This window comes from Cyclopterus lumpus, chromosome 11 (assembly GCF_009769545.1).
Source record: "Cyclopterus lumpus isolate fCycLum1 chromosome 11, fCycLum1.pri, whole genome shotgun sequence".
NCBI lineage: Eukaryota > Metazoa > Chordata > Actinopteri > Perciformes > Cyclopteridae > Cyclopterus > Cyclopterus lumpus.
Window position 1 is genome coordinate 16,048,797 of NC_046976.1, and position 17,067 is coordinate 16,065,863.

The 17,067-nt window shown below is 44.2% G+C and overlaps 2 protein-coding genes across 2 annotated transcripts; one reads left to right on the top strand and one right to left on the bottom strand.

The window, feature by feature from the left end:
- Positions 1-969: 969 nt before the first annotated feature.
- si:ch211-30b16.2 (glycoprotein endo-alpha-1,2-mannosidase-like protein) lies at positions 970-7,982 on the top strand. The gene is made up of 4 exons (XM_034545534.1): positions 970-1,493; positions 1,817-1,926; positions 6,033-6,109; positions 7,346-7,982. The coding sequence occupies exons 1-4, from the start codon at positions 980-982 to the stop codon at positions 7,980-7,982; spliced, it is 1,338 nt and encodes a 445-aa protein (XP_034401425.1). The 5' UTR covers positions 970-979.
- A 3,697-nt stretch (positions 7,983-11,679) lies between these two features.
- sf3a3 (splicing factor 3a, subunit 3) lies at positions 11,680-16,058 on the bottom strand. Its single transcript, XM_034545921.1, has 17 exons — positions 15,826-16,058; positions 15,652-15,699; positions 15,348-15,400; positions 15,048-15,153; positions 14,892-14,964; positions 14,653-14,744; positions 14,480-14,562; positions 14,155-14,293; positions 13,992-14,060; positions 13,815-13,882; positions 13,515-13,622; positions 13,354-13,423; positions 13,085-13,249; positions 12,436-12,546; positions 12,214-12,304; positions 12,059-12,114; positions 11,680-11,952 (listed from the first exon to the last, which is right to left on the bottom strand). The coding sequence occupies exons 1-17, from the start codon at positions 15,919-15,921 to the stop codon at positions 11,875-11,877; spliced, it is 1,506 nt and encodes a 501-aa protein (XP_034401812.1). The 5' UTR covers positions 15,922-16,058; the 3' UTR covers positions 11,680-11,874.
- Between the last annotated feature and the right edge of the window lie 1,009 nt (positions 16,059-17,067).

A 17,067-nucleotide genomic window follows, 5' to 3' on the forward strand; every position in this document is an offset into this window, starting at 1 on the left:
CACATGCACCAGTTAAACACAGGGTTTTACCCATGCTTAGTATAAAGTAATTGGCTTGTAATAAATTATAATAATAATAATAATAATAATACATTTTATTTGTATAGCGCTTTAAAAGGGTACTCAAGGCACTTTAGATGGTAAAGACAAACAATAGAAGCAACAACAAAACCAAAAAGATGACAATAGTGAGAAACCAAATATAAACTATAGTTAAAAGCAGAATTTAAATCAAATCAGTTGTAAATGCTGTTTTGAAAGTGAGTGATGGAGAATGTCTGAGCTGATATGAAATAGCTACATTTCAGTTGCTGCACTAAAAATTAGATTTGTCTAATTGTGACAGAAAATGTAAAATATATTCAATCCCAACAGATAGGCTCGAGCTCCTCCTCCTGCTTCCCCTGTGGCATTAATCACCCCTCATACCCGTATTTCCGGTCGGGGTTAATCCCAAATGTTTCCCTCTCTCGTGTGACGTGAGCATCCAGTCATAACAACAGTGAGAACCAGAAAGCCTCGTGATGGAGACGGGCGCACAAAGGTACTCTCTTTATTACGCAGAAACTTCCACTGTTTCTTTTCTTTAGAGGGTATTAATTATTATTATCGATTTCTCACTTTTCTCTCAAAGAGAAAAAACATGACGGAGGAGAAGAATAAAAACCCGACGCGCTCGTCGCGGCGGCGAGAAGGCGATTTATTGGAGCGTCGATGCGCGAGATGCCTCCAGGTCGCGATGATGGAAGTGAAATGAGATTTCTTTCTTTCTTTCTTTCTTTCTTCTCGTCGCAGCCTCCGCAGTGACTGGACGCCTTTTTTTCCTCCATTTTTTAAATTTGTTTATTTTTTCCTATCACCTGCCTCGACGCCAGTTCCATGCTGAGCCCCCGAGGAGCGCGTGGGTGTGAGCTGTAAGTCGGCGTCCAGAGGAAGGAAAGCTCCTCCTCCTCCGCCTGCAGCACCACGGACAGCGACGATGACTCGGCTGCGCAGGAAAGCCCTCGTGGCTCTTTTCCTCTTCACGCTCTTCATTTTCGGGGCCATGATGGGACTCAGGACGCTGAAGCCCACCGACGGCTTCTCGGACCTGGCCCCCGGCATGGACTTCGTCGGGGAGAGATCCGACCGGGGCCGGCTGGACGTGAAAGCCGCGGCGGCGTTGGTGGTGTCGCCGGGCCAGTTCCACGTGGGCAGCAGTGACACTAAGGTGGTTTTCACCAAGTCGGATCGAGACTACAGCATTTTCTACGACGTGCACATCTTCTACTACCTGTGGTATGGCTCTCCCAGCATGGACAACAAGTACATCCACTGGGATCACGTGCTGGTGCCACACTGGGACCCCAAGATCGCAGCCAGTCATGCCCAAGGAAGGCACGTGCCTCCAGAAGATATTGCCTCAAGTTTTTACCCCGAGTTGGGACCCTACAGCTCCAGGGACCCAACGGTCCTGGAGTCACACATGGCCCAGATAGAGGCAGCTGCAGCAGGTAATTATTGCAACACTACAGGGCTCTGCATGTGGTCCATGTGGGGGGACCTCCAGGGCCGTTTCCAGTCCACCCAACACCAGTAGTAAATAAAGTTGCCATATAGGTTTTATTGTTGATTTGTTTATTGCATAAAGTTGTCACCAGACATTCTTCACCTTAAATGTCAATGATTCCATATGTTGCTAGAATAACAACAACTGTACAAATAGTGAGTTTCTCATATTTTATTTAAATATCAATGAGGACCAAGTTGACATGTCCAGCATGCGCCTCAATGCTTTAACCTCCCGGACTTTCCTCCGCACGCTGTGGCGTCGTAGGGGTGCTGGTGTTGTCCTGGTATCCCCCCGGGGTGGCCGACGACCACGGGGAGCCCACCGAGGACCTGGTTCCCGCTGTCATGGACGCCGCCCACAGGCACAGCATCAAGGTAACTGGTGAGACAACCGGTATGTTTTCCCTTTCTGACGATTCACTGAATGAATGACTTGCCAGTGACAGTGTGACAAGTACACACACATGCATACAGGATTTAAAACACATTACTTTTCAGGGCTTCGTCCATTTACTCCTGTTTCATTACTCTCTGTTACTGTTTTATTTCATTTTCTTGGAGCGGTTGATACTCCAGCAGATCAAAGTGGTGTAAAAGTTAGATAGGCCACGACCCTGTTTTTGAGTCTCCAGCTCTTTGTTGTTTCAAAGGTCTGCACAGTTCAGACATTTGCGAATGGTCAACGATGCAGAATATTAGCATTCATCATCATAAAGTTTAACTTTAAAACGTTTGATTTTTGCTTTTAAACGCTGGTGTGGCGGGTCCTTAAAACTGGTCCTTTTTTTTCCCACTCAAGAAAAAGTGTGTCATGCCCTTTATTCAAAATGCAGCGTGTCTTGCAGCTGCATTGCATTCTGGTCCACTGAGGCTCCTGACAGTGAAGACGTGGGTACCTACCCAGTGGGGCCCATCGGCATCTCCGGTTGTGATGCTCTGACCTCAAAACCTTTTGACGTTTACAGTAATGTGGAGGCTGTGAAGAGATGAACGTGTTCTGCTTTCTATATTCGAGCCAATAGCCAAGTTGTTTTTAAAACTTGAAGGGGTTTAGGGTAGATTGTCTTCTTCAAAATGCCCCTCCATCCAACAAAATCATGTGTCAGATACCATAAAGCCTAAAGACAGCAGTTGCAAAACAAGCTGAGCACAGACTGTAGATTCAGCATTAATAGCACAGAGTAGCTTTCCCTCAGTCTACTTTCATGCTCCTTATATGGAAGTCTTAGACGGAGAACTGGGTCCTTGTGTGTGTGTGTGTGTGTGTGTGTCTCAGTCGCACTTACACGACACTGTGTGTCTCACAGCTGACCCGAGGGCTAATTCTCCAGTGTTTCAGTGCACCGGAGCTGCAGCTGACGAAATACAGGCCAAAAGTCACGTTTTGTTTGTGAGCGGTCACGTGTGCGCCTTGCTCCTCGGTGAATATCCAAATGCAAAAAAGAGGTGTGATGAGGCCCTGTTGCAACCAGACCACCGGTGTCACAGACATCCGTTGAGAGCGACACATATAACAGACAGGAGCACCCGGACTTATCTATAATCCCCTCCAGCGCTCCAGCCTCACTAATTAAGCATAGATTGACCCTGTTCGCCCAGTGACATGTCATGGTGCTGGCAGCAAACAAGCAGACAGAGATTAAAACCAGAGCAGAATCACGTTTTTATACGACAACATCACTAATTATGACGACAAACCTCTCTTTAAAAAAAAAAGAAAGCTCTCTGGTTTTAAGGATAATTGCGGTTTCGGCGGAACGTAGATGAGATTTGATTGAATGAACTCAAGCTTTTCTTCCTTTTATTGTCGACACACAATGTGCTCTGAAGAATATGTGTGATTTTCAACACCATCAAGCCTCGCAGTAAAAAGCACTAAAGCTGCACCGATCAACATATTTGGTTAAATGATTCTGTGCGATGTGAAAGAGAATTATCGGCCAACTCCTCTCAGCTCCACAGAGCTCTTTAGTGTCTGTGGGCTCATGAATTCACTGTACGCTCCCACAACATAATGGAGCATATTAGCCAATATGTCAAACCTCTTGCCAAAAAATAGAGCTGATTAATGCAAGCTTTAAATACAAAATAGCGTTTCATTATGTGTGAGTGATTCTACCAATAATACTATGAATGTTGTCAGCAATGCAGGTAAAAAAACCCGGAGGAAGTCTGGTACCCGTGATAACCACTTCCTGACTCCATTCAACCTCATCCAATCTCACACAACTACCATCTTGCTTCTCTAGCTGCAATTAAAAAAAACACATTGTTATAATGAGAAAATGTTCCAATCGCAAATAGATTGCGAATTATATCGTCTTTAAAATTCTCCAGAGAAAATCTAATTTAGCTTCCTTTGCGTCACATATTACATGAAAGATAAATATGGACGCGTTGTGTGGACATTGCAGATTATTTCAGGTTACTCTGGGTCCACCTAATTTCTCCTCTTTTTTTATTTTATTTAGAACTCAAGACGCAAAGTCGTATTTCATAACAGCGTTTTGCATCCGCACTTTTGAATCCATCCTCTCTGTTTACATAATTAGCCGTCACAATGTGACACACATACCCACGCGATGATATAACATCGTCGGCCTCGGGTGAGTGTTTGTCATCATCTGAAGAAAAGCCAAACATTGTGTGTGCTTTGCCGCGGCGTCCACACACCTGAGGCCGGGAATGTAAATACGAGAGTCTTGTCTGCGTCGCACAACTCGAGGAGATCCGCGCAAACAAAGGCGCTTTTTCATCCGTGGTTTATTCAGCCGAGGCAGGAACAGATTGAGCGGCGTCTTACCTTCGCTGGCCTTTCATGATTTCCAACCGGTCGAGACAGCTGACAAAACCCGAGCCTGTTCGCCCCCTAAAACGCCGCCGCGTTGCCATGGAAACTGTTAAGGAAGACCTCGCAGCCTCTTTTGAAAGATGGAGTGGGCGTTGTGCCGTTGTCAATGCTTTAGTGTTCGCTGAGCTGCAGTAGAGGCTTTTCTTCCCCTTTTGTGACGGAGGCAAACAAGCGCACCATAGTTGTTCCCGGAAGACAAAGCGGGCATCAGACACTCGGCTTTACAGAAGAACACATGTTCTCTGGCAAATCACACTCGGGCCTCCAGTTTTAGTAGTTTTTTGCAAATCATTTATTTATTTTTTTTTGTTTATTTAAAAATCTCAGCTGTAAATGAACTAAAATTCCCTCTGGATGACTTCAATAAAAAAATATACTCTGAAGCTTGAATTATTACTGAGAAGTAGCTATTAAAACAAAAAGGATTTCTGAGACCCTTGGGTCAGTGAAGAAGATGTCATCCTGTTTCACCTGAATGTGAGAGCAGATGAGACGACGATACGGGACATGCCGGTGGGGATGGGGAGCATCTGCTCCTCTCCTCCTCGGCTCCCTTTTTAAGAGATCCTCAGCCGACCGCGGGCTAAACTTAGCTCCTTCTCTGTCTCCTTCTATCTTCATACTAGAGAAAAAGGACTGTTTGACCGCCTGATTTCTCTTTAATGACTGATGACTGTTAAGAGCAAGGTGCCTTATTTCTACACCAAAACGTGACTGATGGTTCAGTTTAGTTGAATGGAACGGTCATTTTATAGGAGAAGGTGTTGATGTGTGAGACAAACACATTAATTCATACAATCAATCTGTAATTTAGTAGGAAAAGGCCCAAAGGCAGAACAGAAACTGCATTGAGATTCCTAAAATAAGGACTTTGTGGATTTCTGGAACTCGTGTTGCATTGTGGGTAATGTGGGTACTAGGTTTTGAACGTATTTTTGGAATATTACAACAGAGTCGAACAATTAATAAAGAGAAACGACTTGTAAGGATGTTGTATTAGTTGTTTTGCTGTTTAAAGTAATATGTTTTAATAAGTTTTCGGATTTCGGGTGCCGGAACAAAGCCTTAATCCTTGAATAATTATAATCTAAAGAAGCAGCCGTTCCTATAAAGATGCCAAATGAGTTCTTAAATATTGACACAGATACAGACTGTTTTATTTATACTGCAGCTAAACTCTGTTTAAAGGTTATTATATGTGTGTGTCAGACATGTCAATCATCCAGTCAAGTCTTTTGTAGGTGCTGGGTAATAATTATCCTCACAAAAGAATACAAAAGCACCGGAACACGGCCATCTGTCTCGTTCCCAGTTCTTCATGTATTCCTAATTGACATGATTGACAACATTTCCACCGTTGATGATTTACTTCGTAGTCAACCAGTTGTCAATCATGTGTCTTCTCCGGCATCCTTTGTGGTCAAAATGTTGTCAATCATCCCCACAACATGATCCAGTTTGGATTCCGCCGTGATTTACACGTAAGATGTTCGTCAATCTAAAAAAAGAGTGAAGAGCGGTCAGTTTGACATTCACTTCATAACCCCTTGTCTTTCAGGTGTTTGTGTATTTATGTTGTGCTTTTCGTGATCTTTCCGTTAACATCTGTGTTCAAATGTGGTTCGCACAGGTGGCCTTTCACATGCAGCCATACAAAGGGAGGACGGACCAGAGCACGCATGACAACATCAAGTACATTATTGACAAGTAAGTATAGATGTTCTGCGCTTCCTCTCTCCTCTGTGTCGGTTGCGTTTCCTTTCACTGACAGAAACGGTGCAGCTCTGATTTCCATATCTGACGTGGGAAGTCTCGCCATGTGGTGAAACCTGAAGCCGGAGACGGGGAAGATGGAGAGCAGGTTGTAAAATATAGATGTCTCCCCTGTGAGCCTGCTGTAAAGGTAGCGTTCGCTTCCGACTACGACCAGGAATGTGTGTCAAAGGGGAACCTGACTCGTAACTTTTTGATGATATTCAGCTTTTCCCTCCAGCAACGTGCAACATATGTTAGCTTTAAGGCAGAGACATGAGGAAAGGCTGCAAAGCTAATCGGATAGTGTTTCATCCAATAATATATTCTGTAGTAATATTAAACAAATAATAAAAGAAGCTTATGATCTCAAGCTGGGGCTGGAAACAAGGATAAAGAATGCCATGTGTATAATGATGCACTGGAGTCAAATCAAAGCCCCGCCTCGAGAGCCTTGAGTTGAACCCCATTTTATTTTGCTGGCAACATTTAGAAAACCTACTGTGCTGGCCATCTGTAGGAAGTGACTAACAAAAAATTGAAGGACAGAAAAATAAATGAATGTAAAGCATACATTCGTTAGACTCAATCTGTGGAATCTTAGCTTTTATTAAAGGTGCCACATTTTTAGCATCATTGCATTCGAAGCCTAGTTGCAATCAAAAAAGACCACTGATGAGAAGATTGGTCGGCCTCTAGCCGGGTTAACCCTCTGACTCTATGTCTGGGCTTTCCATCGCTACCATGTAGCTCGTTAGCTCGCTGTCATTGTTAGAATGAGAATACAGTTGTCATGAGACACACCTCCAATTGAATGCTTTTGTGTTTACTAGATCTCAATTACTTACTTACTTACCTACCTACCTACCTAGCTACCTACCTACCTAGCTACCTACCTACCTACCTACCTACCTACCTACCTAGCTAGCTAGCTACCTACCCACCTACCTACCTAGCTAGCTAGCTCTCTTTCTGACTTATGACCCTGTAGCAGCACAAAACACAACAAATTAAGCCACCAATTATCCATAGATATGCAGGATTTGAACATTTCCAATGTTGGTGCCCAGCAATGCACACTCCATCTGTAAAATCTCCAAAATGTCTGTTTATAGTACCTTTTTCTTTAATAAATTGCATTTCCATGCTTATTGTCATAGCTTGAACGTCTCCCTCTCGCATGTTTCTCAGGTATGGAAATCACGGCGCCTTCTACAGATTCAAATCCACCACGGGGCGAGTCCTGCCTCTGTTTTACGTCTATGACTCCTACCTGATGGCGCCAGAGTCCTGGGCGGAGCTCCTGACGGCCCAGGGCTCCCACAGCGTCCGGGGCACGCCTTACGACGGCGTCTTCGTCGCCCTCATCGTGGAAGAGCGCCACAAGCACGACATCCTGGCCAGCGGCTTCGACGGCATATACACCTACTTTGCCTCCAACGGCTTCTCCTTTGGCTCGTCCCACCAGAACTGGAAGACCATCAAGGCGTTCTGCGACGCCAACAATCTGCTGTTCGTTCCCAGCGTCGGTCCGGGGTACGTGGACACGTCCGTTCGGCCGTGGAACAACCACAACACCAGGAACCGGGTTAATGGACGCTACTACGACACGTCCCTGCAGGCGGCGCTGTCCGTCAGACCGGAAATCGTCACCATCACTTCCTTTAACCAATGGCACGAAGGCACGCAGATAGAGAAGGCCGTGCCCAAGAAGACCGTGACCCGCTTGTACCTGGACTACCAACCCAACCTAGCGGACCACTACTTGGAGCTCACGCGCCAGTGGGCCGAGAACTTCAACAAGGAGAAGGACAAGTGGCTGATGTGATCGGGGCTTTCGTTTCCCGTTGCCGAGAGAGCGTCGCCAGAAAAGACATTCAGTCAGCTCCCACTGATAAAAGACAATCCCTTTATGTTCACCCACCCACCTGGTTTTACTCAATGTCCACACTACCCGTACGTTTTTTAATCACTAACGTCATTTTTCTGTACAGGTTAATATTGTAACTGATATGTTGAAGCTACAAGGTCACAAGGACGGATAATCACCGTTTCCTGATAACAACTCTGTTCAGTACCCGTTTGCGACTTCACTGTCTGTGTACGACCACTCGGCTCTTTTTCTTATTTTCCTACGATGAGAGAATGTTCTTTCCTGTATCTCTTAAGAAGACAAATTAAAATGTGCGTCTGATTTACTGTTGGTGAATCGGTGGTGTCACTGCGCGAGAAAAGGTTAAGAAGTGATCAAAGAAGTCTGCCCTGGGGTGCAACGATGTGGTATTTCAGTCAGTTTCTAAGTGGCATCTGTTTGTCGGAGGAGAAATGATTAGCGTGAGCGGGAAACAAAAGATCGTAGAAGTAGAAGCTGCATATCAATGCATCCACAGCTGGGATTGGTAGTCGTACTAAACCTTGGGTTTAATAACCCTAGAAGGGTTTTATTATCAGCATCATTATGGCAGCAAATACATTTTGACACGAGTATTGGCTTCTGCGTCACGTTAGCTTGGCGGTCCAAGCAATGACACCTTGTGTCTTCGGGCTGGTCCCAGCAAGTTAATTTGGATCATGAAGCCGGACTAAGTGCCTCCGTGGCGAGTGGACCGACCCCCCATGTGAATGACACATCAGTGGAGCAACGCTGATCCCTCGGGACACTTTAATGCCACCCTTTGATGGTTCTACCCGCAAAAATAAATACAAAAAGCAGCCTTTGCCCATGAAAATGACACGTTAGTACCCGTCTGGTTCTCTGAGGAGGCCAGATGTGTTAATCGCTGGATCCGCTCTGGTTATTATGTTTATTGTTTGTATAGGATGAGCTCAGAAGAATATATGAAGTTATCACTGAGGGTGTACGCTGAACTTTCACAGAAGTAGAAGTATAGCAAACTACAAACAGATAAGCACACATTTTAATTTCAACATTTTAAATATTTTTTATTATATACTTCTAGAAATCTATCGATGCAGAACTTCTCAACTGGTGGCGTCATCACTTTTGCTTTGTAGAAGATTTTGGGAAACCAGGGACATTTTCTTTTCCATTGTCTTTAATACTTGGATCCTCCGATCATAGAAATGAGACCTCTGTGTCCGTCAAAGCCTCGGTCGGCCCGTCGAAGTAGATGCCAGACTCGGGGGTGCGGGTTCAACCACCCCCTCACAGGTGACGCCACACTTTGTTTGCTCTGTATTTCACCACACGTGGTTTCACGTGGAAACAAACACTCTCCTGTCTGATCCCACCAATCTCAGGTAACATCCCATAAACTCGTTGTATCGACATGTTGGCAAACTGTGTGGCAAAGAAAGTCATTTATTTTTTGGCCGCCACTCCTTTCAAGGACAGTTTGTACTCGGCTGGAAGGATTTCTCTTTCAGACTCTTGACCTCATCCTTTATTGATTCACTTTGAGAATACAGATTGCAGCCGTTGATACCGGTCGCCTGTCATATTATCTAAAAATGTCATTTTACTGCATTTGCAGTAATGAATCATTATTACTGCAAATGCATTTACAGTCGAATACTTTCTCCAAATCCTTTGCAGTAGCATACCGTGTACATGTTTCACGGTATTACGGTTTCCTACTAGGCCTGCAGTAAAATACTATAATCAAAGAAGAAAAAACAGCAATAAATATTTAGTATTTTGATCTTCTAATCTACACCAATACACCTTCATGGGTTTGTATCCACTCCTTAAATTGAACAATTCAATAAATGATTTCTTTAATGAAGTGATGCAATGACAGACTAAATACACAGGAGGGTGCTGTTGGTCTGGTTTCGGCTCTGCTAAAGTTATGGGATGGAGTAGACGGACTCTGAATGGCACATTTCAATTGGGAACATTGAGTTTCAGCCTAGATTCATTCACTATGGACAAAAGGAAAAACCCCACTGGGACAGATGTTAAACGGTGAGGACGGATTAGTAGAAGCTTAACTTGATGTCAGACATGCTACAAATAAAATACAAGAATTAAGAAAACCGTTGGGGGATAATGTGTGTGCAGGGTGAAAGGCGCGACAGGTCTTCCCGTCTCCATGGAGACATGAAACAACAGTCAGGGGTCACATTAATGGCCAAGGGGCGCTAACGAGAGCCCGTTTACAGTAAAGCTTGATAAGATCTCTCGTATAACCGAGATGACCTCATTACGTCCTGACATTGGTGTTGAAACTCGAGCCGTGCGGTTGGAACTAGAAACCACAAGATGCAGTCGAAGCCGGGGTGTCAATCTTCTCAATTCGGCACTCTTTGGCAAGAGCGTGAATAAGCGAGCGCGGCCTATTTCTGAAAAGAATTGTCGAACCATTAACCTCAAACATTTTTAAACGTCTGTTTTCATTTGTGAAGATCACGTTGCTGAACAAGTATCACATATTACGTCACGTGAAATTGACTTTTCGGAGCGGAGAATTCTCCTTTGCAGCTTCTTCGTCCGGCGACATCGCTCATGTGACACGGCTCGGTAACAACAACAACAACACACATCGGTGCTTCTATAACAAACAAAATCATGTCATCCAATTTCACTCGTGCGCCCCGACTGCTTGGCGGGTCGTTAGTGTTCAACAAAGCGAGCGGGGAAATGAGCCGTCTTCCCTGGATTAGAAGCCCAATTCTACCCGCTTCAAAAATGGACATGAAGGCAATCGGTCATGAAACCGTCTGAAATCAGACGAGCAAAGTGTTTCACATGTAAAAACTAAACATTAAACATCACCTCGAGCCACTGGGAGGCTGTATGGCTGCAAGTGATGAGCTCAGAACGCCCGTTTACAGGTCTTTGGGCCCCATCATCCTCTGCATGCATGCATACATTAGTGAATATGAAGATATTAAGACACGAGTCCACCCAAGAGCAGCAGAAAAGTATCTGCAAATGTCCTATTTATGGTTCTAGCTTCTTAAATGTGAGGGGTTTATCGACTCACGCGACAGTTTTAAAGTGATTGTCTTTTTGAATTTGGACTGTTAACGAGCTGACAGCAAGTGGCACAAATGAGCTTGTTCTTGTATTTAATGGCTTTGTCTTTTGGCCCATGGCTTTAAACTGAGCCTTGATGTCAGCGACAAAGTGTCAAAGAATCAATTACTCAAGCGCCTTCTCATAACATCCTTCTATAAACAATGTGGTGTTATGCAACACTCTGCACGAGGAGGCCGTCCTCGACTAAAAGGAAATGCCTTCCGCGGTATGAAAAAGAATACAATATATATTTACGTTGAGGGCTTTTTGTTTTGTGGTCTGTTAAATATGTGATCAATAGAAAAACTTTAAAAGTTATATCTTTGTTTCGCTATATATAGTCTCATTGGCAACAGGTTTGTTCATTAAAATAAATACAAGTGCTCGCGGTTTAATTTATTACTCGAGTGTTTAACTCCGTCATAATTACAGTAGAGAGTCTAAATATAGTCCTGGTAGTCCGTCTCTGCCGAGTGAAGTCTGAACACGGACAGAAAGACTCACATTCAGATTTAACAAACCGGAGAGAATACTGACAACCGGCGGTGACAAAAAGTACTCCGTTTATTATAGTGATCAATGGTTACGACGTTACAAAGTCTGTAAAACAACATTACTACTTACAAATAAAAAGAAACGTGGGTGATGCAAAACATCCCAAATCTCAAAAGGACGCTCGTTACTTGTTGTGGATTTCGTTCCATTTTTGTCCCGCGTGACTCGTGCGCTCCTCAATCTACAGCAAGCCTTGTCTCTTCAGATCCTCGTAGGTCTTCTTGTTGACCACGTTGCCGCTCGAGTCCTCGTACTCTTCCTGAAAAACACACACACACACACGTTGTGGAGTGAGCATTAAATTAGAACTAGGAAGCCCCTCCCCCTCGCGACCCGTCGCCCTGATTCCACCCGTGTGGACTCACCTCCGTGTCCGGCTGCCAGCGCTCCGACGCCTTCTGGGACTTCAGCTTCGCCCACACTGCAGTAACGAAACAAACAAAACATGGTTGAAAACCAACGGCTAAAACTCTTGGTCGATCCAGACGTCCACAACGAGCGGGAGGACGAGGGCGCTTACAAGAGACGGCGTCCTCGATCTGTGTGACGTTGGCGAAGTGAGCGGTGTTGGGGATTCCCAGGCAGCGCATCCCGTGAGCATGCCTCCATTCCTACAACAACGAGAAAAGAAGAGAAAAAAAAACACACAATACTTCATTTATTTTGCAGGGTTCTGTGGCGTTGACGGGCAGATTTCACACTCCCTCTGCAACAATAAATACGCGACATGAAAACCACATACCGCAAAGTGCCTCTGGAAGGCCTTGGGTCCCCTGTAAGTGTAGTTTCCGCAGATCTCGCAGTTGTAGTTGATGTTCAGCCCGTGGAGTTTATAGAGCCAGTAAGGAATTGGCTGCGGGGAACAAAACACGACACACATCGAGGCTTGATTAAATAAATACGCGGCGCATTAAAAAAAAAAAAAAAGGACAGCATTGTAAAAACTGGATTTTGCAGCACCAGTTTGGGTAAAAGTTTAAACCTATGGTTTAAAAAGATTCAGGAGGAGAGAATAAACAGTTTTATGCTCCATAAAATGAGGACATGCTTTATGCAGTTCTTGCTCTTATGGGCTTTAGAGATTATTTAAAATCATCAGTCATATCCAAACATGTCAAAATCCCTCTGAGCTAGTAGATACATGGAAGAGCAACAGCTGCACAGACATCAGAGTCACTGTGTGGACTTAAAGGGATCGTTCAGGTGTTTTGAAGTAATACTAGTAACAATTCAGTATTCGGTCTGAGCTTAATCGGCAAACATCTTTCCCCCCCCCCTCCCCCGAGTCGGGACTGACTTCACTTGTTCTACACCTTATGAAAAATGATTGGTCTGTCATGCTGTCGTCATATTTAAGTCCACCATTAAAAACCCAAAAGGCGCGGCCTCACCTTGCCGTCCCAGCCCAGCGGCAGGTTCTTGGGGTTGTAAATGATCTCGTTGTCCTCGTCTTCGCTCTCGCTCTCGCTGAGCTGCTCCTCCTCCTCTTCCTCGCGCTCCTCTCCGGTCCTGGCCTGTTTCCTCTGGACGTTCTCGTGAGTCAGCTGCCTCTGCTCCTGTAACCGCCAACGACGATCGACAACGGTCACGTTTGAGCCGACAATAAAAAGGGACACGTGTCTCAAAGGGATCAAACCCTCCAGTAGATTTATGCACTCACCCCGAGGATCTCCACGTATTCATAGACTTGAGCTTCCAGGAAGGAAATTTCCTTGTTACGCTCCGTGTCTCTGCAGAAGTGATGGATGGAAATCGTTATGCATTTTATAATGGGCACTCTCATAAAGACAACATTAGAATTCATTTTTTACACCCACTTACTTTTTAGGGCCTTTGGCTTTGGGGTTCTTGGCAAACAGGGACGGGTCCAGCGATTCCAGGGATTTGCCTTTTGTGCTGAAGAGCCTCTGAGCTCTCTCCTCCAGAGTCCTGTCCAACACACACACACACAAATATCTAATGTTAGACAAAGTGAAGTAATGAATGCTTCCAACAGTTTCCAGATTCCTGGAAAAGTTCTGACCGTTAAATAACCCGTTTCCACTTCTCAGAACACGAAATTTGGTTTTAGGTTCATCCGACTTTTCCGATATACATCAGTTTAACGTTATAAATTCTCACCCTCCACATTTCAGTCCCAACGCCATGAGGGCAGACTTCAATCTGTCCAAACCCAAAGACGCCAACTCCTGCGGAAAGGAGTAAGAACAACATCAGTAGAAGTATGAATAAGCAACCCCAGTAGTATTTTTTTAAATAAAAGATAAATCTTTAAAACATGATCACTGAATGTTTTACCTCCCAAGAAGAAAAAGCAGAGAGGTCCAGATGAGCTCCAGCGTGTGTCAAAGCACTGCTCGTCTCTTTCTACGGTTAAAAAAACAACAACAAATAAAACCGGTGAGAAGAAATGGCCCGCCCGAGACTTTAACCACCTTCACATATTAATGGGAGCACTTACAGGCCAGCCTGGAAAGGTCCCATTGTCCCATTTCTTTTCAAATTCTATCAGCACTTTTCCATAGAGCTCATTCTGGTCCAACAGAGGTTTGACCCGGTCAGTGTAGTCCTGCAGATACTCCAGCAGCATCTCTAAATACCTGCACAAACGACCCCGGGTTAGCACAAGAGCTCAGTGAATGCACGTATTATAATATATTGAAACGGTCCGTGGTGCGTCATTAAGATAAGTTGGGATAGTTTTCTTGTCTTTACAGCTCAATATATTGTTCTACTTCTAGTTACGTACAGCTGTTCATTGATGGGAAGAAGCCGGAGGGACCTACTTTTTGTATTCGGCATTCTTCCTTTCCTTGGGGATGTCAAAAAGCTGGTCGAATGAAGACAGGTAGGAGATATACTCGAGTTTCTGTCGGGAAGATAGCATAGAAAGCGTTAAAAAAAACAAATGTAGTTTGGAGGAACAGCGTGACTTATGCAGACTTTAGGGGATCTGAACCTCGGCTCCCTTCAGGTTGATGTACTTCAGGTAGCAGTCGTGGAGGTCAAGGTAGCGGCCGTATCCTTCCTCGTCAGTAAACTCCACCAGGTCTGAGGAAGACGAACAAAAACCAGAGCAGTGCGTTAGCCAGCAACATCAGTCTGAGCTAGTTTACGCTGAACGGGATCCCGAAGGTGGTCCGCTGACCGTCTACAGAGCAAACCGCCGAGCTCAAATGTAAGGATTTAGAGACTTACTCTGGGCCTCCTCGCTGGGGTTGTCTCGGGCCTTCATCAGCTCCTCGAACTCTACAGACATGGGAATGGCGATCTACAAGAAACAAGCGACGGCATTATTATAAATCATCCCCGTGGTCTCAAATTAAGACCGTACAGAAGGAAGAGGTCAACTACCTCATTCGGGTGCTTTCTGTGAAACTCCTTTATGTGTTTCAGTCTATTGTAGAACTCTGCAAACTCATTGGGTCCTGAGATCGCAGCAAGTTCATCTTTTCTCATTCTGTCGATAAGAAACAAATAAATCGTTGTTCCAAGATTGCAGATTAAAAGACGATGTTTACAGGTAGATTTAAAAAAAATAAAAATAATAATCATAGAAATTATGTTGAGACATAATACCGCAACGACAGAAATCTGTAATTTGGACAAGCTCTGGATTAGAGTTACGGTTTGTGGAGCCGGTCGGTGACTCACCCATCTTTGTCTTCATATGAGTCTCTGAGATTTCCGCTCACTTCCATATACCTCTGTAAAAAAAAAAATTAAAACAGATGTAAACATTTAACATGACCACATAACTGACATGGAGAACATATCTCACCAAACTAACGTTAACTGTCCATCAAAATGTAACAACACATTTATGCTTCACCAGCAAAGTGTGACTCAAATGCACAAATTAAAGATGCAACTTTTTACATTCCCAATAATTATTGTTGCCACATAGAGAGCCAACAGGAAACGTTCGCTTTCCTCTCAGTACTCTCGTTTAACTTACGTCCAACATGGCTCTTGTTCGGTGGTCGGAGTTAATCTGTTCCCGCAGCTGTCAGAAAAAAAACACACAAAAACATAAAGATACACTTTTAAAAACAACACGAGTTAACTTGCGGTTATTTCCCGTGTTTTGCAGCGCTGATTAGCAGCGATGCTAAAGCTAGCTAGCTCCCACCGTGGACTTTTTGTGTAACATCTCTTTCGTCTTGGAGTCCATTAGCCGCTCTTTCTCTTCGTGGTAGCGACGCTGCTGCTCCAGAATAGTCTCCATTGTTCACTAACGCGTCGCGGACTTTATTAAAGACGAAACAATCCACGCTAACTCGTTGCTATCGAAAATGTATCAGCGCGCCGCCGATTCTGCTACGTTTGTTTTCAATGGCGCATGTCGGGAAAAAGCTAAGGTCCGTCACCGTTCTCGGTGGAAAGAAACAACGAGCGCGCGGAAAGGTTCCGCGGTGGCGAGTTGGTCCCGTTTGCTCCACGAACAATAGGGTAAGTATTCCTAAAACATATTAATTAATTATTTTTTAATAATGCATGTGGTACAGATAGTCAATGAATTGGACAATGTTGAGGAAAAAATGGCCACTTAGGTATCTATATATAGTCTATTGAAATATTAGGGGTCTACTTGTGGTGTTTTAAAGCGGTTCATTCCAACTTGTTTTAGATTAATTGATTAATTGTCCCTTTCCTCCACACAGAGGCAGGTTACCAAACACAGACACCACTAACAACTCGTGCATCTGAGTATGGACCTTTTATATACACCGTCTATGGTATGGACTGTTAATTATATGCTATTATTATCTGGACAATTGTTTTCTTTTTTAAATCCCCGGTGCACACTTTAAAGCAAGATGGATCAATTCCTCTCGTTTGCACTCCCTTTGTAGTCTACTATCATCAAAGCCTGCCATAGCGCTTCAGAGAGCACACAGTTTGCGCGGACTCGCGTGGGAGCGCGCACGGAGGCGGTCTTGGGTTCGTCAAGCTGTGGCAAACAAAAGGAAAGACATCGGAAGTGAGGATTTCCTGCCTGAACATAAAATAATTATTGGACGTTTGATGAAAAAGGTCAGTGGGCTACTGGGGTGAAGGATAATGTGTTATACATTTTGTGGCAAAATTATTTTATAATTATTCATTTTTTGATACAAAAAATGAAATGTGTTCACGGTCGCTTCTCCATTTCGTTTACAAATCGCCGATATACCTGAACCATGATTGTAAGTTTGGTGGACAAGTAGCTGACCTGACTCTAGTAGCCGACAGCAGCATGTTATTTAGGATAGGATGAGATAAAAGGTGTTACTTTTTTACAGAAAAGCAGTGACATAAATAGTGGGTATAATGAGTTAAAAGTGAGGACGAATCTCTTAGATAAAAAAAAAGAAGAAGAAGAAGAAAAATG